General features: G+C 44.7%; 1 protein-coding gene across 3 annotated transcripts in view; it reads right to left on the reverse strand.

Moving 5' to 3' along the window:
• The window catches only part of NHS (NHS actin remodeling regulator), a 278,297-nt gene that overhangs the window by 35,658 nt on the left and 214,771 nt on the right, over window positions 1-27,868 (reverse strand). Inside the window, exon 1 of one of the 3 annotated variants that reach the window (XM_068918975.1) lies at window positions 19,227-19,299. The exons of the other annotated variants lie outside the window; for them this stretch is intronic. Within the exon in view, the coding sequence (XP_068775076.1) occupies window positions 19,227-19,248 (22 nt within the window). The 5' untranslated portion in view covers window positions 19,249-19,299. Of the gene's footprint in view, window positions 1-19,226; window positions 19,300-27,868 lie in introns of those variants that run through there. 3 annotated transcript variants of the gene reach the window in all.

A 27,868-nucleotide genomic window follows, 5' to 3' on the forward strand; every position in this document is an offset into this window, starting at 1 on the left:
ACTATGTGTGTTTTTGTGATAGGTCAAGCAGTGTTTCTGCAAGACAGTTTTAACCTATCTTGCCTATGCTCCTACTCGAGACATTCAATTCCCCTGCATATTTCTCTGAACTTTTAGATCTAAAGTGGTCACTTTCCAGTAACAATCTTTTGAATCTCTGCTGAAAAGAACAGAGGCTCGCACATTACAGCATCTACACCTATCAGTATCCGCTATACGATCAACCTCCCCACATTTGTCAGCACTCAGACCAGCAGTAAAACACCAGGAACTTTGAAAAGCCACAGTGGAAGATGACACTTGATGTGGGATATGTTGTGTTTGGCATATTGGAAGATAAGATTCAAATGACTTATTCCAAGTACAGCAAATATATTTCCATTTTCCTTGAAATATTCATAAACTATAACCTTCCATCAAAGGTCTAAGAGCTAGTCTTCATCAATCTCTGCACCTTCTCCATTCAGCTCTCAGGAGAGTCATTCAGCATCAATTACGCCAATAATGCTGTGATGCAAACACCTGTCTCTTAGACAAGCAGACTGAGGGCATCAACTTATTTTAAACAGGACATCAAATGGCCATCAGCAGATGACAGCATTTTGTTTACTACTGAGCTGGCCTTCATTCAAGATGATAACCTGTAAGAAAAAAGCCCTGTATCTCACTGCTTAATCTTGTTAATTCCTGATTTGGCTTTCTACAGGTAGTGATGAAGTCACTGTTTTGGAAGGGCAACACCTACCACAGCAAAAAAAAACGTTATGAAATGTGAACAGTAAAACCAAACCAAAGGCCCAGGTCACATTTTGTACCTAGTATCAATGTATTGGGGATGTTTTCCTATGAATGTTTCCCCTATTACTATTTTTAATTGTTCCAAAGATCTCACTTACCATAAGTGGACTCACAACATCTCTTATCTATCTGACCTCCAGGAAAAAAAATGCCCTTATGACTTGTGAGGAATAAATGTTACAATCAAGAGAGACTAAAGATTCAGAAAACCTCTCGGTCCCTTAGTCCCTGGGTGGGAGTCTGAGTGTCGCAGAGGCAGGAGGACAGTCCCTGCTGGAGGGGAGGAAGGGAGAAGCCTTGCCTTTCTCCTGTCCAGCTGCCCTCCAGCTTGCATGCAACAGGAGGAGAGAGAGCAGGGGGACATCCCTCTGCCACTCAGCCAGAAAGGAGGTTTGCTGGGAGGGACCTGTGAGGAGAAAGAGACTTTCCTCATTTGCACTGGTTTAACCTTCTTGTCTTCAGTGAACTGCATGGGGAGGGAGGGAGCTGGGGTCAGAAGCTGCTCCCAAGCAAAAAACAATGGAATTATATGGAAAATGAACAAGCAGGGCACCTTTTCCCTTCCACTGGCACCGCATGTAGGCTGAGAAATCAAGCCCCCAAAAGTCAGGAACAACAGCCATGTGTTAAGAGCAGAAACGGAGGCTCATATTTCACACGTTTTCTTCACCATCAGTCTTTTTCAGTGTGCCTGGCTAGATGCCCTGAACGCCGCTTAACTGCAAGTTGAGGTAAGTAGTAACATTTTTTTCCAATTATATTTAGTAAATACTATACTACTACAGCTACATGCGTTCCTTTGAATTATTCTTTCAGGGGAAGACAGAAAGTCAGTCATCTTAGAGGGACCAAAGGCAATTCTTTCCTTCCCCAGGAGAAATATTCTTGCTGCTTCTGCAGTGCCATCAGGCCCTTCCTACAGAGAGACCTCGTTCTTTCTCAGGTCTTTAATTGCTCTGGAGGTCATGCACTCTGAAGCGCCTTCCTCAACACAGCCTGGCAGCTTCTTTACTTGGGTCCGGCAACAAAAATCGTGCACGCAATTCTACTAGGTTACTCTAGTGCCACCTTGATGGTCAATGATTGACATGGCACAGGGGTGTAATTAAAGATATGACTGATTCAGTGTGTAGCTCCTCCTTTGCACCTTCCAGCAAAACTCAGACTAAATTAATACCCAAGTCCTTCGTCACCAGTCCTCTCAGATATTCTTTTATGATTTCCTTGAAAGTACAACTCTGGGCAATAGATTTTGAACTGGGTTTGTACTGCACCTTACACAGGTGGTTTCTGGCCCATGGTAGGGAGTGTCCTATTTCAACATTTCCAGGAAAACCCTCCTTCAGACAAGACCCTCCTGCAGAGTACTGAGGCAACAAAGGCCAGAAGGGTTCGGAGAACCATGCTGAGAAGCCAGCTGCAAAGAAATAATATGACTAGCTAACTTGGAGAGTTTCACTTGCTGCAACGGTATCGAATGAAGTCGTCCTTCTTGTATAAGGGGAGGGAGAGCTGCCTGAAAATATAGATTTCTCCCTCCTTCCTATGCTTTCTCACAGAAATTGATTTTAACCAAGAAATCTGCCTCGGGATGGATCCTTGTTAACCTGGTAAGGAGGAAGAGAGAGCACAACAAATTTCCCTTCCTCAAACTCTTGTTCCCTGTGCAAAACCCACTGCAATCCCAGGTACACCACAATCCCAGCACACAGACTGCAGGGCAGCAGCAGCGCTATGCACTCACTCCCAAAGGCACCGTGCACTGCCAGTGGGGTCTTCTGCCAGTGCCTGCGCTGCCCTGATGCAGGGCAGCCGCTCCTCCAAGGAAGTGTCCCTGAACCACCCCTCCTTGGGGCGCCAGCTCCTATCCAAGTACCACAGCCTCTCTCCATCCAGGCTTCTGGGCTACAGATTAGCCTCTAATGCAGAAAACACGGACGTGTGTTGCGATGAGCGGAACGGACTGTATTATTTATAGTACTTCCTATATGCATGTCTATAAAGCTGCTGAGATGTATGGATTGCTTTTTAGAAGGAACCCATCCAGAGAGTGTTTGGAAACTGCCTTTCTCAGTGATATTGCATACCTTCACTTAAAATGAATACCATAGGTCAAGGTAAGTTATTTTTTTCCTCTCTTCTTATTGTTTGAATAACATGTTCTCATTTTGTTCACCCTGAGGCACTAATATTTTCCTGAAAATCTGCATAATTTTTACTATTGTATTTCAGGTCCTCGTGTACCTAAAATGGCACACAAGCCTAAAATGGTAAATGCTAGCCTGCAAATACAAACTCATCGGTAAGAACTGTTAGCTGTATCCCCTTGCATGTACCTGCAGAGGATGCAAACCTGTTACCATGCCAGCTAGGGAGCCTCTACAGCTTGTGCTAACCCTCTAACCCGTCTTTGAATCAAGACATGACAGCCAAGATGGCATCTAGCACAGAAAATGCAGTACGCAAGCTAAAAATATATATGTTAATATTTAGCATGTTAATGTTAACACAGACTAAAATATAGACTGTATTATGTTCTTACGACTAACATGGCTTTATGAGCCAAAAACATGTCCTATTGTTTGTACTCACGTTTATACTATTAAGCAACACATTTATGCAGAAAAATTAATTGAGTTCTGATGTTTTCTTTTTTTGAACAGCCACAATTGCTGACGAGCTATAGGATTTGTTAGACGTTGCAGAGATGTGAACCATTCTCTTTTGAGAGCTTTCAGTCCAAGTATAATAGGAAAGAGCAAATTTTTGCACATTTGTAACTCATCTATGTTTGTGTGTGTATGTTGGATGCAGTACAAGGTAGTTTTCAACGCACTGTCTTCAGCACAGCAAATTGTAATACAGAGTGGAAAATAATTGCTTGGCTAACATACATATAAACTAATTATCTTTGAACTGTAGTCAGACATTTTACTTTGACCATATACTGAGTACTATACATGAAGAAGAAAAACAGAAGGCCTGGTGAAATGGATAAGTTTCATGGCATCCAGTCAAAACCATTGCAGAAATCTCAGGTGTGTGTATTTGTTAGTAACTATCAACATTACTATTTAGAAATGACACTAGCCTGGAACATTGTACAGGAAGCAGTGAGGAAAATTAAGAAAAAATAAACTGCAGGAAATATTATGCACTAAAATCTACAGGAAAAGAAATTAAAACAGGGTATACTTTCAGGAAAGGAAAAACAGAAGGAAAAAATGAGAGGGGAAAAAGGACATTGTCATTACAATTTTCAAGCAGAAAGTGTAAGTAAAAAAAATGAGGCCATCAGGTAGAAAACAACATTTGACCTTAATGTATCATGTATCAAATGGAATTGTGAATCACAGGAGAAAGTACTCCTGGGAAACTTGGTTTTGTGTGCAGGAAGCAAAGATGACAGTATTTCCAGGCATAAAGAAGCAGACAGTGGAAGGTAACCACAAAAGTAACTTTACCCAAGGGAGATCAGTCTCCCTGGAGTATTTCTGTAGCTAACAGCTATAGGCTCCTCTCTGATGTGGGGTACAAGTGAATCTTCGAGTGCTCTGAATAGTCCTGTGGAAGAGTCTAGCCCTCTCTTTCAACCATGGAAAGACTCTTAAGAAGATAAGCCACTCTAAGCCAGAGTGCCCCATGGCATCATTAAGCATGAAGAGGAGAGATCCTACTGTAATAGGCAGAGCTGAATCACCTACTCTGAAACAGATGTGGATATGCTAAGCTGCAGATGGGTTCCTACATTTCCTTGTTGAATATATTTAACGCCAAATTAAAAAATATATTGGGTCTCTCGTCTTCTGTTGAATCTGGACTCTCCTTTTCAATTTCTCTATTCTCGTGCTACTGCCAATAGTTTTTAAAACATGGGATCCAGCAGGACACTTGCAGCCAACTCTTCCAGCCTTGCCTACTCCTAGCCTCCAAGTGCTACAATGCTCAATAAAGCGAGAGTGCTCCCTGCTTTTTCTTAACATACTTGCAGCTGTCAGCTTAAGGGACTGTTTTATACGAGAGAGTCAAGGACCGTGCGGACCTCTGTGGACACCTCTGAGCTCCCAGAAAACAACATCTTTCAGGCCTTGGCTTGCCAGTGACAACCGGCAAGTGCTCAAAGACAAATGTTGCCACAAACAGGGAACAGGGGAACAAAATAGTCTTCCATCTGAACCTGAGGAAAAACTTCTTCACTGTGAGGGTGACAGAGCACTGGAACAGGTTGCCCAGAGAGGTAGTGGAGTCTCCTTCGCTGGAGATATTCAAAACCCGTCTGGACGCGATCCTGGGAAACACGATCTAGAGGACCCTGCTTGAGCAGGGAGGTTGGCCTAGATGAACTCCAGAGGTCCCTTCCAACCTAAACCATTCTGCGATTCCTTGAACCAGGGACTGTGAAAGAAAGTGAGCCAGGTCATTGCTGTGCCAGAATTCGTCTGGTTATTTGGACTGCGAGGGATAACAAGGCAGCTGCTGTTGCGGGGACCTTTCCGCTGCTATTACAGGGCAAAGGCCACAGCTAAGCCAGCTACCGAGGAATTAGATGACTTTTAACTCAAAGGGTGAGGCGTTGTCCGAGAAACTGCACAAATCTGTTCTTTTTATGAAGAGGAGAGCAAACAAGCTCAGAAACACAGGAGGAAAAAAAAGAAGCCAGACCAGGTGTCAAGTTCTGCTGTCCTTGCTCTGTCCTCTAGCGGTCCTCTAGCGGTTGCAGCTCTGTCCGACTTCACTGGAAGCTGTGGCCATGCGGGGCAGCAGGTTTGGCCCTAATTAGTGCTCTTCCACTTTACTGCGTTCTCCTCTCGGTCTCTGGTCTTTTCATGTAGATTTTCCAAACAGCCTTAAAAAAAAGAAGTGCTGGAATAGGTGCCAGACTGCTCTCGAGGCTGAAATTCTCTACATGTTGAGCAACTCAAGACAGACAACGCCCCCGGATATACCCCAACCCTGATTTGGCAGGATCTTATCTGGGGGGAGGTGGCCATCCATCTTCAATCTTATCAAATCCCGCAGCATCTGCCAACAGAGGGGGAGGGGGAGCAATCGGAGCCAACCTTTTTTATAATATGGATATTGTTCGTAAGTCAGAGACATTTTAGATACAAATACAGATCGGTTCACAGCCATCTGCTTATTTTCTATGTAGCGTCTAAAGAATTGTTAGAGTGTTACTGAGAATATGAAAACAAGCTCTTATCCCTGCTGCTGAGCTTAAAATAAAAATAAAGAAAAAAAAAAGAAAAGAAAATATAGGAATTGGGATGCAGTGAAAAGCAAAGAACCGAGATGGCATTTTCAAATGGTGGCAGTCTGGGCTGCTATTTCCGTTTGGAGACAGAGTTTGGTCCAGTAAGCAGAGCCCCCAGTCTGCAGATCTGCAGGCATGTCCCAGCTCTGGCCCTGGGCAAATCACCTCCTGCCCTTCAGAGCCCTCTACCCTTTTGTCTGCTCTTTCTACTTTTTTGCCATAAAGTCAGAGATCATTTGGGCTATCCTAATAATACTTTATTGTTGTTGTGTTTTTCAGTATTACAGTCTTCCAGATAAAAGGAGGCTTGCTGATCCCCTCCTAGAGCATACTCTGAAAAGCTGCGGTGTGTATTTCCCATGCTGTCGTTCTGAACCCACAACGATCAAGAAGAGCCTCTGCAATTTACATACAGTTCCAAAACACTGAGCTGGATAAATAACGGATGGTTCATTATCCAAAATTATCCTGCCGCGTTCAGTAAATGGAAAAGAGCCAACTTGCAGCACTGGTTGACTTCCATTAGAGACCAAACCCACGCTGCATGAAGAGACCCATGAATTCACTATCAACTATCAGATTTATTATCATAAGGGTTTTTTTAACTACTCTGTTTAAATCACAACTAACTCGGAAAATCAAGACTGTTTCCTTGACTTGCTCCATTGATAATTTCATCTTCATGTTTGTTCATATTAGCAAGTATTGATTTCCTGTGGGATGCAGTAAATCTTCTTAGCATAGTGAGGATGAGGCAATGTTTCTGTTATGCCAAGTCATTTCTAAAGTTTGAGTATTGGCATACTTAACACATTTTGATTTTATCCCCACAATGGGATTCTATGCAACAGCACAGAATAACAAACTTTTTAAAAGCACAACCACTATTTTGTTAGGAAACGGCTGTTAGGCAAAGATTACTTTGAAGGCTTGTATTCAAGTTCCACCTTTTCCCTTCTATCAGCATCCCAACTCCTTTTGTCTTTGTACTCTTTGCTGAACATTAACATTCTACAAATACTACAATCCTTCCTCATTTTACAAGGGACAGAGTACCCTCCCCTATTTTCTGTGAAGTTTTCCACATACTTCCAGGACGGGAAAGCTACAGCAAGACTTCAGCCTGTCAGAACAAAATATCTAAACATTAAAGACCCTCATTTTGACACAGAGAAAATTCCTTTTTTCCAGAAACTCCTACAGGACAGTGAGATAATTTTCAAGCTTTTAAGAAATCCCAGTTCTAAGGCTATTGAAGTCTATGGCCGCATACATGATACCTTAAGAGAAACATTTGCTAACGGCTTGGCAAGCAGATACTCATATTTCTTCCCCTTCAATACTCATCTATCTGTTTGACAGTCACTGAGTGGGATCACATTGCTCCAGAAACACTGCAACTAGAACCAGGGACTTTAAGCAATGACATAGACTCACAGAAACAAGCGTCAAAGAAGAGAGATCAGACAGTCCCTACTTTCTCATCATACTCATGAATCACTGACAGAGATATGTACACAGAACTGAACTTATTCAAGAAATCTCTGAGGTAACTCTTTGTATTCAGATATTCATTTTTGGGGTGAATGGAAATGAATTTCTCATCTGCCAAAGAAACCATCGTTTTTCAACAGCACCATTACTGTCTAGTCTGTGAAGATTACTTCAAGCAAGCAGGAAAAAAATCTCTCTTCTTTCAGCCATTTCCACACTCAGTCCAGTTCACAACCCTGGGTGAATCACAGAATCACACAGAATCGTTTAGGTTGGAAGGGACCTCTGGAGATCATCTAGTCCAACCTCCCTGCTCAAGCAGGGTCACCTAGAGCATATTGCCCAGGATCACATCCAGACGGGTTTTGAATATCTCCAGCGAAGGAGACTCCACCACCTCTCTGGGCAACCTGTTCCAATGCTCTGTCACCCTCACAGGAAAGAAGTTTTTTCTCAGGTTCAGATGGAACTTCCTGTGGTTCAGTTTCTGCCCATTGCCTCTTGTCCTGTTGCTGGGCACCACGCAGAAGAGACTGGCCTCATCCTCTTGACACTCCCCCTTCACATACTTGTACACGTTGATGAGATCCCCTCTCAATCTTCTCTTCTCCAGGCTCAACAGGCCCAGCTCTTGCAGTCTTTCTTCATAGGAGAGGTGCTCCAGCCCTCTAATCATCTTGGTAGCCCTCCGCTGGACTCTCTCCAGGAGTGCCATGTCTCTCTTGTCCTGGGGAGCCCAGAACTGCACACAGTACTCCAGGTGAGGCCTCCCCAGGGCTGAGGAGAGGGGCAGAATCACCTCCCTCCACCTGCTGGCAACACGCTGCCTAATGCACCCCAGGAGACCATTGGCCTTCTTGGCCACAAGGGCACACTGCTGGCTCATGTTTAACTTGTTGTCCACCAGGACTCCCAGGTCCTTCTCGGCAGAGCTGCTTTCCAACAGGTCAACCCCCAGCCTGTACTGGTGCATGGGATTATTCCTGCCTAGGTGCAGGACCTTGCACTTGCCTTTGTTGAACTTCAGGAGGGTCCTCTCCGCCCACCTCTCCAGCCTGTCCAGGTCCCTCTGAATGGCAGCACAGTCTTCTGGTGTGTTAGCCTCTCCCCCCAGTTTAGTAGCATCAGCAAACTTGCTGAGGGTGCACTCTGTCCCTTCCTCCAGGTCATTGATGAATACATTGAACAAGACTGGACCCAGGACTGACCCCTGGGGGACACCACTAGCCACAGGTCTCCAACTTGACTCTGCGCCATTCACCACAACCCTCTGAGCTCGGCCATCCAGCCAGTTCTCAAGCCACCTCACCGTCCACTCATCTAGCCCACACTTCCTGAGCTTACCTAGGAGGATGTGAGGGGAGACAGTGTCAAAAGCCTTGCTGAAGTCCAGGTAGACAACATCCACTGCTCTGCCCTCATCTACCCAGCCAGTCATTCCGTCATAGAAGGCTATCAGATTGGTCAAGCATGATTTCCCTTTGGTGAATCCATGCTGACTCCTCCTGATCACCTTCTTGTCCTCCAGATGCTTAGTGATGACCTTCAGGAGGAGCTGTTCCATCACCTTTCCAGGGATGGAGGTGAGGCTGACAGGCCTGGAGTTTCCTGGCTCCTCCTTCTTGCCCTTTTTGAAGACTGGCGTGACATTGGCTTTCTTCCAGTCCTCAGGCACCTCTCCTGATTGCCATGACCTTTCAAAGATGATGGAGAGTGGCCTAGCGATAACATCCGCCAGCTCCCTCAGCACTCGTGGGTGCATCCCATCGGGGCCCATGGATTTATGGATGTCAAGTTTAGACAAAAGATCTCTAACCTGATCCTCCTCAACCCTGCTGAACCCTGAACCCCCTGAAGCCCTGCTGAACCACAGCTCTGAAGTTTCAAGGACCTGCTTAAAGGCCTTTGGTCTGTCATCCTACCATCAGCCCACCGCCATGTCAATGGAGGCACGAATCCTCCTGTGGGAATGCACTGCTGAACTGAACGCCAGGCTGTACGGGATGTTGCTCCAACCCTGGCTTGTGCAGATAACCTGTCTTCTTGATTCAGCCCAGCCTCCTGTCCTTTGTAAATAAACTGCAGAGAAATAGCACAATTCCTTGCTCTATCTGAAATACGCTTAGACCCGGTGAATAGTGGCAACTGCAAGGAATTAGCTTTATTCCTACGCTTCTTATACTCAAGGCATTGGACAGCAAAGGTTCTCCCTGATTTCTGAGGCCAGTGAAAAGGCTGTCCTTGCATGCCTCGCTGCTCCAGAGCCCAGCAGGAGGTTGCTCGGACAAGGGTAAGCCCAGTGTGGCCAACTTCACAGCAGCCGCATTTCTCACTAGCTAACAGGATTTCCAGGGTCAAATTCCAGTAATGAATAAGAACTTGCATCTTGATCAGCTCCACGATACCTTTGCTTCCAGCTAGTCCAGCTCAGTTACGCATCACTTTGGAGAGTTATATAATGTAGTGTCCCACAGAAGAGACAGTCTGCACTGCTTCTTGGACCTAGGCCTACGCTTCTTTAGATAAACGTAAGCATACTGTGTAACGGCCAAGGTAGCCATATTTGACTGCAGAATCTGGTCTAGGCTTTTCACCCCTCTGAGTGTAGCAATGCTGCTTTCACTTGCATTTTCTGTTTCCTTACTCCCTTCACAGCTGATGCCTCCCTCCCTCTTTCTCCGAGAGTTCCTTCTACCAATCTGTCTCACCTCCTCCTTCCTTTTAAATTCCATTTTGCAGTGCTCCCAGCATCTTTACTGCTCACTCTTGGCGTCCATTATCTTCATATAAAGATCCTGATGTTCATGCCCTAAAAGAAGCCACTGGGTAAGAGGTCTAACATAGTTATTGCCCAATTACTCCAGCTAAGAGGTGCTGCTGAAACACATTTATTAAGGAAAGATGGGTGCAGAAGGACAATAACGAACAGTGATCAATACCACTTCAACAGTAAGAAAAGAAACGAAACTGGCAGGTTAGTAGCTGCAACACAACTAATCAATCACAAGTCTGAAGTAGAAAGGAGATAAAAATTTATTCCTTACTTTAGAATGAACCAGTTGTTGCTGATCACTTGTCTCCTACTCAGTCCTGGTCCCATAAACGCCACAGGATACACTGCGCTCTCATTAATTCCTTTTTAATGTGATTAAACCAGATAGACTTAGGATTAGCTGTCCATCAGGTACATTTCTTAGCTGTACCTAACAGTTCCAGCAAGGCATATATGTAAAGCATGCAAGTAGCTGGCTTTACTATTATAGCTGATAACAGTGAGAGTTTCATTCTGAATTTTGTACTAGTAATCTCCCAGCTTTCATGGTATAAGAACAAAGCAGAATGTTCATGTTTCATTGTACTTTTTTTACATATAAATTTCAAATTCATAAAATTTCCCAGCCTGGCAAATTATTGCATACAGGAACTCTTAAGTATAGGTGTTAGGATACCTTGATCAGTACATGGCAGCATATTTAGCACACAAGCCAGCTATACCTCTGGAAAGAAGCTAGCATCTAGCTAACTCCAGCTGTGTTATCTGAGGTCATTTTCAGCTCTCTCTGTTCTCTATGTGAAGGTTCTTTGTGTTTCGATATGACAAAATGTCTTTTGCCTTTCTACAGTACATTATACTGGTGAAGTGGTGGCAGCTACACTGACAGAACTTCATTTTAGCAGTTAGCCTATTCCCTCATGTCCCCATAAGCATCAAAGTCAAGTTGTACTGCTACATGTTAGGTAGGGCTTTGGCTGGCACAGTTCTAATGGTCAAAGATCATATACCTTTCAGAGCCTTGTCCAATATCTTTGACAAGCAGAAACGACTAGCGAAGAAAATGGACTTAAATATGCTCATTCAAAATTGTTGAGAGGAAAATAATCTTCTGGGTTTTGACTACATAAAAGTGATCTAAAAGCATGGGACACTGCTGCATTATGCTTTTCAGCCCCAACCTCTTTGTCTGCAAGAGACAGATCTTGCAGATCTGTCTTGATCTTTCCCCTACTTGACCTATTTCATAAATATTTCTCATGTCCAGGAAGTACAAATTTCCACTCAGAGAAGTTGAAAGCCTTTTCCTGAGGTCATTAGCTCTTTAGGGATACATTGCATACCAAATCCAATTCTGATAGCCCACAGACCACCGTTCATAATATAATGTTTATTGTATGTCTTGGAGGTATCATTGACTACCCAGTGTCTCTGTTTAAACCATAACTATCAGAAGATGAAAGTAGGGCTCTGCCTGCCCCCAAAAATCCACAGTTTAGAAGAGACCCCACCATGACACTGGCATAACAGTCAATCCAGGAGCTGCAAATTGGCTAGGCCAAGGAAACAACGATTTCCTTCCTCCATTTTTCAGCAAAAAGGATATTATGGGGCCACCCACAGCAGAAAAAAGACTACAGAAAGAACAAAACTGTTACTGTGATCCAGCCTTTAGTGACTTTGTTATGTCTATTAAAATATACTAGTTGATGTAGCACAGCTCCAGTACTTAAACATGGATCGTTACTTGTTTTTCCCCACACAACTTTTGCTAAAGTTGTAATAAAAGCCTGGATTGCTTTGTTTTCTCTCTCCTCCCTTTCACAGCTTGATTTTCCATGGAAAATGCTTCCTGCAGCTGGCGGGAAAACACCTCTCAGCTAATACCCTGCCTGCTCTGGGGAGAAGAAGGACCCCTTGGACGCTGGCATGGTTGGAGAGCCGTCCCTTGTGTTGATGGAGGCAGCAGCTGGGAAACAGCATCCCGCACCACCCTGATGCCTTCCTCCTGCAAGCATCACTGCCTGGAAGCAGGTCACCTCAGGGAGGGTGACTATGTTGGAAAAAGAACAAGACTGACTGAGAGGATCCAGGCAGTGAACATGACTTAATGAAAAGTTACCACCAGATTCAGGTGTTATGAAAGGGCACGGTAGGGCACGCAGAAGAAAAAACAAATGAGTCATGAAATGTAAAATTGGCGTTGTGGGAAAGCAAAGACACGTGCAGTGAAGAGAAACCCAATACAAGCTCAGAGAACGGCGCTGGAGTAAAACAAACTGACACATTAATCAGCCATTGAATAGGGTAATAAATCCAAATTGGCTAAATACTTTCTGGTACATTTATGCAGTGACGTACAACTTACAGATTTATTTATTTTTTCATTTTGCCCTTACATGAATATGCATCCGTCACTGCCAAGACAGTAAAGGACAACAGTCAGTCACATACTGAGGTAGAAACAACTTGAGGGAAAAGACTTTATTGGATCTGAGAGAACCATTTTCCTCTGAGGTATTTGCTGGACACCTCTGAAGCTGAAACAGTAAAAATTACCAAAAGCAGGTTCAGGCTGTGAGATACTTTGCTGTATCTCACAGCCTAAGGGCCGGTAAGAGCACAGCTGGAGACATCGAGCCAGGGACAAAGCCTCGCCTCTGTTCGGACTAAAAGTTTATAGCAAATTGGAAGATCTGGACCGTGACACAACCCTGTGGTTTGGACCTGTCCTGCATCGGTGACATACGTCCATGCATTACTACAGAAAGAGGAAGTGCTCGATGCTAGTGCAGGTTGAACTCAAGACTGCCATTTGAGCAGCGCGCACCCTGTGTTTAAAAGACCTTTCAACATACTCCAGAAGGGGTTCGCTTGTTTGTCTAGTCCTACAGCTGCAGCATCTACCTTTCCAAAATGTGTTAACCCAGGCCTCCAGAACCACATCCGCTACACTTTCCACTCAAACAGCACAGCCATAAATCAAGGCCTTCCTTTATATAGATCGGGAAAGAACATTTTGAGAATAACTTTATTCACCACAAACCTGGGAGAAATTCAGACCAGCAGGGAAGTAAAACTACTCGTTTTGATGAAGCTGACATCCCATCAGAACACTTTTTTAATTGTTATATGACACGCTCACTGTTTCACAGTTAATTGGAAAAATCATAAAGTCACACAGTTGTTCTGATCTGTAGTAAAAATGCAACCATGTGCTACAATTAAGTCCCCGAAACACTGCTGAATAGGGTATAATAATTATCATGGGCTTGGCTCAGCATTTGGAGTTAGACAGGCAAAAAATAGCATTTAGTAGGGTGGTGCTGAGATAGGAAGTCTGGGGCACACTAACTATGAGGGAAAACCCCTCTTTCTCTTACTGGCCTCCCTTAACACGGCCAGTTTTGAAGCAGACAGTTTGGAGTAGAGCTCTAGCAAGGGGATAAAACAAATCACACAGCTGGCATCCTTGTTGGCAAGTCACACAGCTGTAAAGCTAGGAGACAGACTTTGGTTATCAGCTGACTTGGGGCATGCCCTGAGGATCGCAGAGTGCCAAGACTGCTGGAGACGAACCACTTTGAGGTCTGCAAGTGCTACCACAATGCCGACAGTAAATAATACGTTGTCAGCAGGCCACATTATTGAATAGCAATAACTTTCAATAATAACTAATTAGTGTCACATACAGACCAGACACTTAAAGACAGAAAGTGCTATAGCTCTTTCTCTGATGGATTACAGTGCTGAGGTCAAGCTGGGAATGCTTTATTCATCTGCCGGACTGGCATGAGAAGTATCCGTATGGGAGGCAGGATCATCCCTTCAGCAGCCATGTGTCAAATTCATCACCTCCTCCAGCTCTAAGGTACTGTTATTACCGCAGCCATTCTGCCTTGACAGCATGCCCGGATCTATTTGATCACTTCGGGCTAATCATTGACTCCCTCCAGCTCCAGCTGTCCACCAGTGACCCAGCACAGTGAAAGGAGGGCTCCCAGCAGCCCTGATCCTGGGCAGGGCTCATGTTGCCCAGGAACGGCCTGGCCTCACTCCTCCCACTCTCCGAGGAAATCATGGCACCGCCAAGGCCCTGGGCCTTCGCTGAGACAAAGAGAGACCTCAGAGAAGCAAGCCCAGGCTGACTTTGGCTGGTTCGGTAATAAGGACATGATTGGTACTCTATTCTTCCAATTTTCTTGTGCATCAAACAGAGGGACATATCTGTGGTCGTTCATGTTGAGCATGTCACCTTTTCATTCATAAAAGACAGCCTGTATCTTTAATCACTTTGCCAGAATAATAGCAAAGAAACAAGCACTTGATTGCCTGTGTTATCAGACACCATTGGAAAAGTCTAGATAAGGACGCTGAGCAACCTTGGCTTATTAGTATTCCACATGCAAACGCTTCCCCATAACCCAGAGTCATCTGTATCCCAGCAACCCTTAAAATTTCATTCTCACTGAATTGCCAGATCTTTATCAAAATATAATTACAGTCTTAATTTGGAAGATAAATTTTGATTGCCTGTGCTGTGCCAAAAAAAAAAAAAATTGTCAGGTACATGAGAGCTGAGGTACAACTGTTAAATGTCAATCTGCATATTTTGACATTGGTGCATCACCTTTCTTCTTACAAAAAGTTGAGCTCTGATAACTAGCGGTAAGGTTATGTAGGGGTAAATAGGCAGGGACATGAAAAAACAGACTCATGACGCCATCAGATGAAATTTGTGACCAAACCCAGGGAAAATTTTGAAATCTGCAGCTGTATATGAAGGTTATCACTATTATGAAGATTATCTGCTATTATCATTAAGAGATGAATGACGCCTTGTGTAAACCTGGAATAAAATATTGCTCCTTCCCAAAATGAGAGGATATTGTAAAGAACTAGTCATTTCTCCAGTCGTGTTTTCTTTTCCCCTTCAAATACTGGCAGAAAACAGCACAGTATTTTACAGTTATTTCCAAAGGGTTCTCAAAATGTGAGGGTCACCAAATGGCTTCAGATTTCAGCAGATAGTTCTAGTGTTCATCTTAACTGATAGCTTTTAAGAACACTCTTAAGAATAGCCTTGTGGTTGATTCATTCCAGTGACATCTTCTGGCATTAAGAGCTTCGCTGTTACGAGGCTGAATGAAAAGGATGCTGCATGCCTGCAACGATGGTAGAGTCCTACATATATAGGCAGCCACCACCTAAATGCCTCCTGTCTGCACACTTCACAGAGCACAAAATAGCTGTTTCTCCACTTAGGTTAGCTAAGATCTTTTTTTCCTCAAAATGACTGCAGACATTAGGACGCATGCATGTATCACAGCAGACCAGAATCATCCCTCTTTACCATGTGCTGTTACAGTGATATATTTGATCCTGCTCCCATCCTCCACACTCAGTAGTATGAGGGCACAGTTGGAAATCTCATCACTTCGATCAAGCATTATTACCAAGAAATACTGCAGGACGGGGAATTACTCCTGTTGCTTCCCAGACTGATATGATTACTAGTACTTTTCCAAACTCAAATATGTAGCCTATAAAAAAAAATCCCAGAGGGACACAACCACTGCCTACTCTACCAACAGAGCCCAAATGAGAGGAGACAGCCCAGTAGGTGAGCCACTGAGGTTACCTAGTTTCTGACTTACCAGACTACAGCAGTCCAAAACCACTTCAGTTTTACCCTATTGAAATGCCAGGGGAGAAAAGATAATTACTTGGATGGCAATGGCATAAATACAATTAGATGCTTGACCTTCGTGTTTCTTGGTCACATGCACAGACTTGAACTCATTGCTAAATTTAGAACAGTGAAGAAATTTTTCTTTTGTTCCTCCCCCATACATACTCACAAGGACCATGAGTTATTTTTACTTTTTCTGCAGCACTGATGAGGATCCTTTCTTAGGACAGATGTGTTCCTATCCCTTGAAAGTGACTTCCTCAGATCTTGTGGGGGCTTTGGGTACTGAGCCTTAAACTCCTTTGTTATCTCTTTCTACAGCTTTGATCCTCATTGCATGCACTGTAAAATACCCTCTTGGACACACATGTTGGCTTGAGTTCACCCCCATGCAGCTCATGTTGCTCCCTCCTGAGAAGACCATGCGAGTTGAGAATAACGGGAACAGTAAGTAAATTTTATCATGTAAGCATACAGATGGATTATGCTGTAGACAGAAAGTCATGCCGTGTCAGAGTTACAATATGAAAAATGTGTTCCCACGTAGCAGTTCCTGGGCAGCCGTCAACTGCATCACTCAAGTGAAGTCTCTTCCCTTCATACTCCACTGCCTCAACCCTCTCCAAGAGACTACTCCAAACTAAGTGTACTTTTGACCAGTCTGTGGTGTAAGTGAACACAGTTACTAACTAGTGGTGAGACCCAAAGCCCACCAAAGTCCAGAGAGGTATTTCTACCAATTACAACATTTGTCCTCTTTGCAGACACTTCTGCACACCGGTTCCCATTTCTTGAAAACCACGTCCACCACAGACACAGCAGTGACACTTTTGCTGTATCAGTAGAAAGTTTTACAGCTGAATGGTCTCAGAGACTGAGCTGTTCTGTTCTCCTTGGTGGCGGGACCCTCTGCGGGGCTAGGTCATACTGCTGCAGCAATGGAGGGCAGCAAATGAGGCATCCACCCTCAGTTACAGAAAACGCTTCCTATAGTGAACTTTGACTGAAGCGTGACTCAGTCTGTGCTAAGAAGATCAAAATGCAAAGCCAAGCCTAATTTTGCTGCTCTAAAGTGGGACTGAGCATTTCTAGACCACCCCAACACTATTCTTATCTGTTTTTAGAAAGCTTCAAAGAAGGAGATTCCCAAAAGCTGTCGGCTGCCTGTCCCAGTGCTTCATTTCTGTTTGCGCTTGCAAAGACCTTCCTAACCTTCCCTGCTGCAAAGTCGACTGATTCCTGTGGGGGTAGCCTGCAGAAGCGGGCATGCCGGCTGCAGTCACACGCAGCTCCCCTGATCTTTGGGTAGCGGACTGCCTCTCTAGTGCCATGAATTTGCAATTTCTCACCTCAGATGAACTGAGCTGAAATAAACAAGCAGAACTAGAGCCCTGCACTTCTCCAGGCACGGGGAATATTTCAGCCCTCAAATGAGGTGGATGAAGTAATGCTTACTCCAGATTCACAGTTCTTTGCTCTTTTTTTTCTTAAATGCTTTAATTTCCTGCTGGTGGAGGGTGCCACACTAAAATCAGTGGAGAATAAAGCTCCCTATGCACAGCAGCAAATTCAGCCTAGCACTAAAGAGATGGAAAGCCTCCATATGCCATGTTGACTACTTCAGTACAGCCTGTTAACCGTTCCCTCCACCTGCCAGGCATACTGCTCCCACAGAAGCACTATCAGTGACAGGCAAGCATATATCTGGATGAAAACCAGACTGATATGAACATGTCACTTTGAAAGCCTGGCTTTTGGCTCTGAATTACATATACCAACACTAAGGCTAATGCTGGGAGGACTGAAAGAAGAAAGAGGTTACCAGATTTACTCTCCCTCTGCACCATGGCATGTTGAAGGCGAAGGAGTTCAAAATGACCTCTGAGGCCACTGCCAGCATCTTCACAATAGCTGGTACAAGAGAGCCTTATCCCTCCCAATGCTCTTCATTCAGAGCTTTCTCAGGGGGAGCAATGGGTTTCCCAAGCCTTTATCACCATCCTTCTCCTGAAGGAACGCTTTATATTCGGAAGGTGTCATGATGTTCCCATTTCTAGCCTACCTCTCTCATTCTTGAAACCTTATCTCCCAGCTTTGGGCTCACGGCTGCCATAATAGGCTACAACAGAGGCCATATGGTTATCGCATACATGTCCCAAGTTCTTAGTAAGCAAAACAAGGGTCTGGCTTCCTCAGATATCTCAGATGCTGCCTTCAGTGAGAAGACAAGCAAGTCTTACCATTGGCAAAGTAGAGGCACACCAGAGGAATATGACTTCCACAGCCAGCTGGACTCTCAGCATTACAGCCTCTGCCTTCGGACCAAACAGCACCACAACAAGCACAAACCCAAACTGCACTAGTAACACCATTAGCCAAATACTTGGAAATATAAACAGGGGATGCTCTTCCCTGTCTGCCATTTTGGCTAAGCCATTTTACCCTTTCCTGACCTATCTTGATAGCCTTATTTATCTAAAAATTGCTGGACTGCTGCTGCTGCTGGCTCCCAGAAGTGGCACGCAGAACGAGCCTCAGTGCTGCCGGCTGTCCAAGGAGCAGCCTGGCAGTCCACCGATTTCTACGAAAGACAGCAACAGGGCAAGTGCAATAGAAGGAGCAGCACACAAGCGGTTAATGCATGCCATTAAGAAATATATATGCATATATTGTCTCCAACAGTCAGAGCATCTTATGCTGCCATTTTTCCATTCAGTTTCATTAGAGTTAAAAGCCTCATAATAAAAACCTGGCAACCAAGAAAAAAGAAATTGTCACCAAAGCAAGATGCATTTCTATCTGTGCAGTTGACTACAAGTCCTTCTTCCTCTCACAATCAATATTAAATGCTATCCATTACAGACACAAATGCCAGTCGAGCCCTTTTCTTTCCACCTGTGATTTTAAAAGTACAACATTTCCCGTGGAGAGAGCTCTGTGCTTGACAGGCTCTGCATCTCCCTTCCTGACGACCAGCAAAAATGCTGCATCCTAAACTCTCATGTAATGACATGGATTCACACAGCAGATAAACATTCACAAACTACCCAGGCAAAACTTCAAATAACCTGTAAGGTATTCAACAAATCAGAGGCAAAAACTGAAGTCAGACCCTGAAAGCATAGAGAGAGAGAGAGAGAAAGAGAAATGCCCTCCGCTTGACCCAAAATAAAGGTCTACGAGAACAGCTGTGCATAGGAAAGAAAATGAATTACCATTGTGGGGACCCTCAGTCATTTAGAGCCTCCAGTCAAGGCTGAGAGCCATTCTGGGATTGCAGGTTTTTCCTCTAACTTCACTCAGCAGCTCTGAGAGGAACCAGTTAAAAATGACATCACTGCTTGTACTACCCTCCTCCCCCTCCCCATTCACTCCCTCAAAAAGCTGAAGCGCCTGCTCTCGCCCCCTGCATTGGCTCCCCGAGCCGTCCCGGTGCTGTCCAAGCTGCCCGTCCGCTGCTGGCCGTGGCGGTTTGTGTCGGTGCGGGACAGAGGCTGCACGTCTCCACGGTGCCTTGCAGCAGCCCTCTAGCAATAAGGCAGCCTGTCCCTTAAGCAAGCACAACAGCTCTAACCTCACCATGTGCAATGCATTACACAGGCAGCTCCGCTTACAGAAGGCAGAGTGTCTTCCCGAGCGAAGCAGGAGGGAGAGAAAGACTCTGCTAGTGGTTCTGCCTTTTTCCTCGTCTTCCTTAACGGAGGAGACCCTCTCGGTGGCTTGCTGCATCCTCCTTGCGTTAGGACTGCAATCTATCTTTTTTTTTTTTCTTCCCTCCCCCTCCCCGAACGTGACATCATCAGACTTCAACTCTACTTCTGTGGGGGGAAAAAAAAAAAAGCAGCCCGGGCAGAGCTACTTGGGACGAGGTCACCTAGAGGACCCAGGTGAGGCTGGAGCCGGAGCAGTGGTAGCTTGGGACCAAACACTCGGGTCTTACACAGTGTCACCTGGATTCAATAACCTTGCTTTCGCTGCAGACCTGGACACACAGCTGCCATGCTGCAGTCAGTCTCCTCTTTAGCACCACTGGCTCCACGCAGGAATAACCTGGCATTGCTGGCACGCAGGTGCCTCCGGTGCATCCCCCTGGCACCCACACTCCTCCTCGTAGCTGCGCTGATACCCCTTCCCTAGCTGCTGCACAGGATGCTGCAACACAGCCCCTCGGCCGGCACGCGGGGTCGGTCAGCACGGAGCAGGCAGCCGGCGAGCGCGCAGCGCTCACGCTCCAAACGCCCCTCCGTTTGCCAGTCTGAACACTACTAAGGGGAACCTGCTAAAAATAATGTCACCTCTGACTCACGGCCGCAGTCGCTGCAGCTCCCTGCCTGCAGCCGCGTGCCCGGCGCCGACGCGGGGCCTGCCCGGCCGCTGCCGCGGGCTCCCACGGCCTTGCTCGCCCTACCTCCGGGACCTGCTCCCGGAGCGCACCGCAGCTCGTGCCGCCTCCGCGGCGAGCCTTGCCGGGCTGCAGCGCCGGGGCTCCGCATCCACCCTCCTTCCCGCTCATGCTAACGGCAACAGAGCCGGCAGCGGTGGCAGCGGCGGCAGCCACGGCGCTGGCAGGAGAGAGGAGCCTGCGTGCATGTGCATATGTACAGCATATGTCTTTGTATACCTATTATATATACACAGAGATACATACCATTATAAATACAGCTACACGTTCTAGATCTCTTACCAAGCAATACCGCAGACGTATCAAATATTGCACTAGTAACAACGCTGGCTGGATAATGCTGCGTTTGCCAGTGTGCGCAGATTTGTTTGGGCACTACCTACAAGTGTGAAAGGCTGCACACAAATACTCCCTTGCCATTATGTTGATTGCAGACGAGTATTTGACCGAAAGCTGTAAAAGCTTTACACAAGTTGTACAAGTTCATCTAAAAGGCACACTGGTATGTAATACCCATCTCTCATAATGGTACTTCTTTGCATGCCAAAAAATGTCTTACGTGAGAGGGACTGTAGAAACCTTTCAGCGATGAAACTGCCAGTAGCCCTCTGAATTAGGAAAATGCCAGTTCATCTGGTGGTGAAACTGAGTTCCAGGGAAATGAAGTGGTATGCCTCAGGCCCCATAGAAAATCCATGTGAAAGACAGGAAGGCAGCAGGAAGTTCAAGGAAGTCAATAAAAAGCCTGCTTCAGGGTTAATTCATAAATCCCTCTCCGCTTCTTTCCTTCTCAATGGATGTGTTTTGCATATGGGCTGGGTAAGACATTTCGATCAAACACCAAAGTCATTCAGGATGAGCCATGGGTGAAAACCTGGCACATTTTGTGAACTAGGACAGAAGAATTTTGCATAACCAGGAAAAATGACGAGTTATCCCAGAAACGGTTTTCCACTGGGAAGAGTCTCTCTGCCTTTTAGCAAGTAAATGTCCCTACAAGTCCTCTTCTCTAAATCACACCTCTGTCAGGCTACACCATTTTCCTCTGGGAGCACAGTAGGCACAGGTTTCTGGGAAAAGCCTGACATCTGAGACTTAGAAAGGATGACTGTGGTGGATAGGGATATGGGACAATCTTCGAAGCTCCTCCAGTGTGAACCTCCAGTTAAATACTGAAGAGCAAGTCTTCTGCCACCACTCATCAATCAAACTTCAGTTTTCTTGCTGCTCTGATACATATATGGCAGTCAGTAGCAAAGGGGGATTCTATTTACATGTAGCGGCATCAGTAACATCTCCAGAGAATAAAATTGATTATACATCACATAATAGATCAAAAAAGAGAGAGGAGGAAAAAATGCCAATCAGCAGATAAATCTCTGTATTTCCCTACTAAATGAAGTAAGTGTTTAACCTGGTATCTTAAGGAAAGAAGGGAAGCCTGCTGTCTGTCCCCCACCTCCCATCCTCATGACTTTTTTGTTCCCTGGTCAAGTTTGCCACAATAATTTGGTTACTTTATAATAAAGTCCCTATAAATTTCAAGCAGAAGGAAGAAATCTAAATTAGTGCCATTGTCACTGAGGAGAACCAGATAAAATTCAGGTCTTTCCCTTTTCGTTAGGTACCTGCTGGGTAGCTAACTGTGGGCTAGAGGTGGCCCACTTGTCCTGGGAGAGGAAAGGGTCTCCTGCAGCTCTTGTGATGAGGAAGAGGGTTTTAAAGAGAAAAGGACAATTCACAGGAAGTCTTTACTTCTTGGTTTTCTTTGATTAATGGGACAGTTTGTTTAGTGTTTCTGTCTTCTTTTCCTAGCTCTGCTTCTCACAGGTCTATCAGCATGTTGGAGTTCAGATCTAGATGCATTTTATCCCCTGAAGAAACATCTGAACATGATGGCACTGTTTTAATCTGTAGTCTGGAGCATTAGAAAACTGCCGGTTGGTTCACTGCCTCCCAAACCAGACAAGCTCCATGCTCTTTCCTGATTGTGAGGTGTTTTTGTAGGAAAGCAAACAAAACCATCCCTGTAAGAAAGAACAAGAAAACAAAGTGCAGGACTGGAGGTGGAAAGAACCCAATATAAATAACTGAACGCTGAAACTACATCCAAAACTGCAGATCAAAGAGGAAGAAATCCTTCCAACCAGAATAAAGTGGAGTTTGCCCCCCCCCCCAATCATTTCCTGTCCTATTATATTGATATTAACTAAGAGTTTCACTTGGCAAATGCAAATTGTTTCAAATATTTGGGTGACTGAAACGAAGATCAATGTTCAAATAAATGAGCTCCCAATAACAGCACTGCCTTAGCATACGTATTTTAAAGTGAGTTGGGGTTTCTCCAAAGTAAATGGGGCAGAGTGTGCTCCATATTATATGAATTCTCCACTTGCCTCAGCAAATGCACTTCATACAGGATTTCCAATATCCTCCTTAATCTAGTACTATGCCTCCCACGAGCACAGTTTAGCAAATGTATTATACAGTATAAATAAGTGTTTCTCATTTTGAAAATTATCCAAGGGTGTGCTGAGAGTCCTGGACTACTTTTCTTCTTTGACCAGTCTTTAAATGCCATCGAGTTTGGTAACAGACATGAAGAAGTCTGCAGAAGAATGCCACACACCTAAATCCTCTGCTGTTTTTAACATTACAGAATGTTCCGAAAGGAAGAACTGACAGTCCTCCTCTTTAATGATGTCCCTACAATTTTCTAAAAATTTAAATTTCAGTATTCTTCCATTTCAAACCAAACTGGTACAAAGTAAATCAAGGTCATGGCTGTCTGCTACCTTTCCAAATTACTCCTCAGCAAAGACTGCCCTCAGTCAAATAATATCAGTCTAAACAGGAACTCAGCCTCTCTCGTTTTATTTTCCCAGGGAGGTTTAAATTTCAAAGCTGACTTGGACTACATAAAAGTTAGCTTTTAAGCAGAAGCAGTGTGAATATTCTTCCCTTCCCTCTATGTTACCTTCTAAAGAGAAGGAGGAAGAAAATAAGACCTAGTACCAGTTCTGCTGACCTGAAACAAGACGAAGAGGCAGAATAGTGTGGCATTCCCCTGAGATAAAATCTGATGGCCGTTTTTTCACTGCCTATCTTCCCTTCTGATCCACTTGACTGAGTGGTAGTCTCAAAACAGGCCACTCCAGCCTCCTGTTCCCATTTCAGTGGAGCTTGCAGTCCTAGGCAGGGGCATCCCCAAGCATCACAGCCTTCGGCAAAGGACGACAGCTTGATTAACCTTGGAGATCCTTACTCGGATTATACTTGCTTTTTATTTAGTCAGGCCCTCACAAACAGCCACAGCCCAGTAAGGTGCAGCTGGTGGGTGAGAAATGGAGAAGGAAAAGAGGAAAAGGAGGAAGGTAAGAAAGAAATCCGGAAGGGAAAGAAATGAGGGAGGAAGGAGGGAACCCATTACAATCTTCCACCTTCCATGTCTCTGTTATGCAGCTCAGATGCTGGGCAGGGACTGCATATACGATACAGCTCACATGTTCCTCATGTCACCAATGCTGGATTTAATTCACCAGTGCTGGATTTCATTTCCTTGAAGGCAGTGGCCTCAATGGCAGTCATACGCTTAATCCCAGTCTCGAAATCTTCACCTCAGGCTCCTTGTAAAGACCAGTGTTGATTTTAACATTCCTCTTTTAAGCTTTTAAAGCTCTTCAGGGAATAACCCTAGCATAGCTATTCCCTGTTTCTTTTGGTTACACGCCTAAAATGCCCTGTTGCATCCCTGGCCTGTCCCCATCTCAACCTTGACAGGCAGATCTAGGGCACCACTCGGCATCAACAGTTATCCCCCGCTGCAACGCAGTGAGGCAACGGGAAAGCAGGTCCCAGGAGCTCCTGTCTCACACTTCCCAGTTCCTCCTCACTGGAGATTTTTACACCGGTTATTGTAAATGGCAACCCGCATTTGGTCGCACACAGGCCGGAGCCATGGAGGGAATGCTGCAAATTTGGGTAGCTGTTGACAGCAGAAGAGGAGAGGCAAATTGGGGAGAATGAGCAGTAAAAAACAATTATACAGAAAAATGTCATATATTGTGGAAGCGCTGGGCTGACCGTTCCTCAGTGTGCAAGAGGGGAAGTGCCAGAGTGGTGAGGAGGGGAGATGGGCAGCAGAGAAGACACTTCAGGATAATAATATCATCTCAGAAGTGCTTTCCCCTTTGCAGAAACTGTATTCTAGGCTAACCTTCTGAATACCATCCATAGAAAACAGGTGTTGCTTTGGCACAAGCAACATAAAGCACACTGCAGGTGCTTCTCATGATGGAAAATATCACAAGTAAAGTTCTAGAAAATGCAAAAGATAATAACTATGAGCACATACACAAAGCAGTTTTGAAGGGTTGAAATATGCCCCTTCCATCAAGGAAAATAAATCACTGAGCTCTGAAAATCACAACTCCCATCTTACCACACTAAGGCAGAGGGAGCTATCTTGGCATTTGGGAGGTAAGCAGATGGTATTTCTAGGAGACAAAAGAGCACATGTATTATTAAAATAATTAAGAATAATTGGATAACCATGCAGTACAACAAACATACATCTTGAGGTTTTGGGGGATAGCACAAGAAAGATAACACCACTCAGTGGAATTAGATTAGCCCGACCGGGCTCCGCTCCCACGGTAGATGCGACTAGTGCACGGTCCTGCCTGGGGGGAGCCACGCAGGGGAACCCAGCGCTGTGCTGGAGGGACGCTCAGAGAGAGAAGACACATGTTAAGCGGCTGCCCAGAGAAAAGCTTGGAAGGAAAGACATGCGGTTTGACGACAGCCTCACGCAGCCGAAACCAGAGGAACGCCTGGGCCACGTGGAGGGTGAGCTCGGGTTTGATCGGCACCTGATGGCACTGACTTGCACCCAGAGCCCTGGCCGGCCTGGGAGTGACAGCCATCGGTGACGAGCGTCAGTGCCAGGCGGGAAGTCGTCACAGCAGCCTGATGAGGTGCACTGACTGGCACCCCTGGATATTTTACCCACCTGTCATCCTCAAAGGCCTTGTGCCTCTATCTTTCCGGCCATGGGAATTTTTTCTCACTGACCTTTTCATTAAATGTAACTTTTCAAATCTCTGAGGTTTGACACCTTCGTTTCAGAACTATCAGTTCTTCTGTCCCCAAATATCACTTGTTCTTGCAAGAATACAGACACAGCAGCCCAAAGACGAGGACAAGCATGTTAAAATTTGTTCCTGGTAAGAAAAAGAGCTAGAAACAGAACCAGCACAGAGTAAACACCGGAGGAGCCAGGCTGGTTCGGGCCAAGGGCCGTCTTGCTTGTTATCCTGTACATTTGGTGTTGTTTTTTTCTGCAGCTACAGCAACCACACAGGTTGGCGCTAACAAGGGAAAAGCTTCACAGCTATGCTGGAAGATTTAACAACCTCCTTGCTCCTCTTTCGGCCAGTTTGTTTTGTTTCTAATGCAAATAATTTTTAAAATGGGAAGCATATTCAAAAATATCAGGAGGAAACACGGTCTGGAAAGCCACCACCACCGCCAGGGTGATAATTCAGAGCAGGAGTCACTTCTGCTCACACCTCGTCACTACAAGGCCAGATCTGAAATTCGCTTTTGAGAACTGCAGCTACCTATTATCTAAGTACTTGCTGGTGAGGATTATTACAGGTTTCTGCTCGTCTTCCTTCGGTGATTACAGGGTGCTGCTCAGCGGCTTGCACGCGCCACACAAACCGCCTTCGGCCACATTTCCTACAGGCACCTGCTGCAAGCCCGGCTGGCCCTTCCTCCTCCTCTTCCCTTGGCCGCAGTGGCCAAGTGGGGCCACATCTGCCCTTAATGGATTCCCAGCCCCCAAAGTGGGGCCTCCTAATAAGAAATTATGCTAACTTTACTACCTGTTGATAGCCTGGCTGACAAAAAGAGATTACATTGCCTTTTTTTTTTTCTTTCAAATTTGCTTGTGGAGGGTCTTTTTTCCACCTGTTAAAAATACAATGTTGTACTTCTTACTTGTTTACTAATTCCATTGCCCTGTTACGTTTCCACACGGCTCTTGGGTGACACAATGTAAAATCTGTGCTTTGGGTGAATTATGATGATGTTTACAAGATTTACAATGATAAAATATGTTGCTCTGTATTTAGTAGGATCAATATATTTGCCTGGTCTTCTATCATCAGGAGCAGAATGAAAATATTTTAAAATAGGAATTATACTAGTATAAATATTTTGGGATCATAATGTACCTTTCACTCACTAATAAAGAGATTTGTTAAGGTGGCTCCATTCATTTCTATGTAATCCGGTAATGCCTCAACAGCCCTGCTATTTGGGTGCCAATTACAAAAAAAAGGTTTGCAGAAAAGGATTCTCTCATTTACCCTCCTTTGGTTCAACAGCACGTACTTAAAACACTCGATTTGTTTGTCTGAAGCTTTTGCCTAGCCATAGGTGAACATGCCAGGGTTCTTAGAAGAGGAGAATCCTGAGTTATATGAGTTTTATACTATAACTATACTATGTTTATTCTCTTTTACTAGAGTTTCTTGCCTCCTCCATCCCTCTTACAAGATTTTCTTCTTGTTTATTTCAGGAGAACTACTGGCTGTGCCATAAATATGAACGCTGGACTTACTTACTTATATTTTTTGCTTTCAGGCTTGCTGGGCTATATTTCTGCTTGCCAGGCCTCTGCTTTTCAAGCAGCCAAAGATACAGTTGTTACAGTCTAGATTAATAAATTTAGAAAGAATGTGAATTTTTTTAATATGAATAGATATACAAATCACACTCAAGTAACCTACTACCTAAAACAGTAAGTACATCATTGTCCTAATAAAATGTGTATCCCAAAAGCTTGCAAACCATCCAGCCCCAAAAGCTTGCAAACCATCCAGCATGAACTGCCCTATTCCAATGTGTTAAATCAAGGCAAACTACAATAATCTCATACTACTTGCAGTAGACTTTAGAGCAACGCTTTACCCACAAATCCAAAAAACAAACTAGTGAACTGTCATTCTGTACTGACTGCAATGGTGCAAATCACTATTACTTATCTAACAATGAATGTTGCTTGACTAAAAATAACTGAGGAGTCTGATTTCAGTAAAATACTTTCACTACTGCCTTCCTGCTTTGATACCTAGTTAAACCCTGAAGATATTTCTGCTGAATTTTACTTACAAATTACATTCATCATCTACACGCCTGTCTTGTCAGTGTAGTAGCTTGAGATGTAATACATATTAAAGTACTGCATGTGATTTTCCTGTTAGAGCGCTCAGGACATATCACTCTTACACACTGTGCTTGAGTTCCAGAATGCAAAACAATGCATCTAGTGACCCCCCTGCCCCCACCATCCAGGGAAAAGCCAAGCAATAGGATTAGTGACCTCTATAAGTAATGACCACAAAAACAAGAATCAAAATGGAATTTTCCCCAAGTGACGTTGCCATC

Source organism: Struthio camelus, chromosome 1 (assembly GCF_040807025.1).
Source record: "Struthio camelus isolate bStrCam1 chromosome 1, bStrCam1.hap1, whole genome shotgun sequence".
NCBI lineage: Eukaryota > Metazoa > Chordata > Aves > Struthioniformes > Struthionidae > Struthio > Struthio camelus.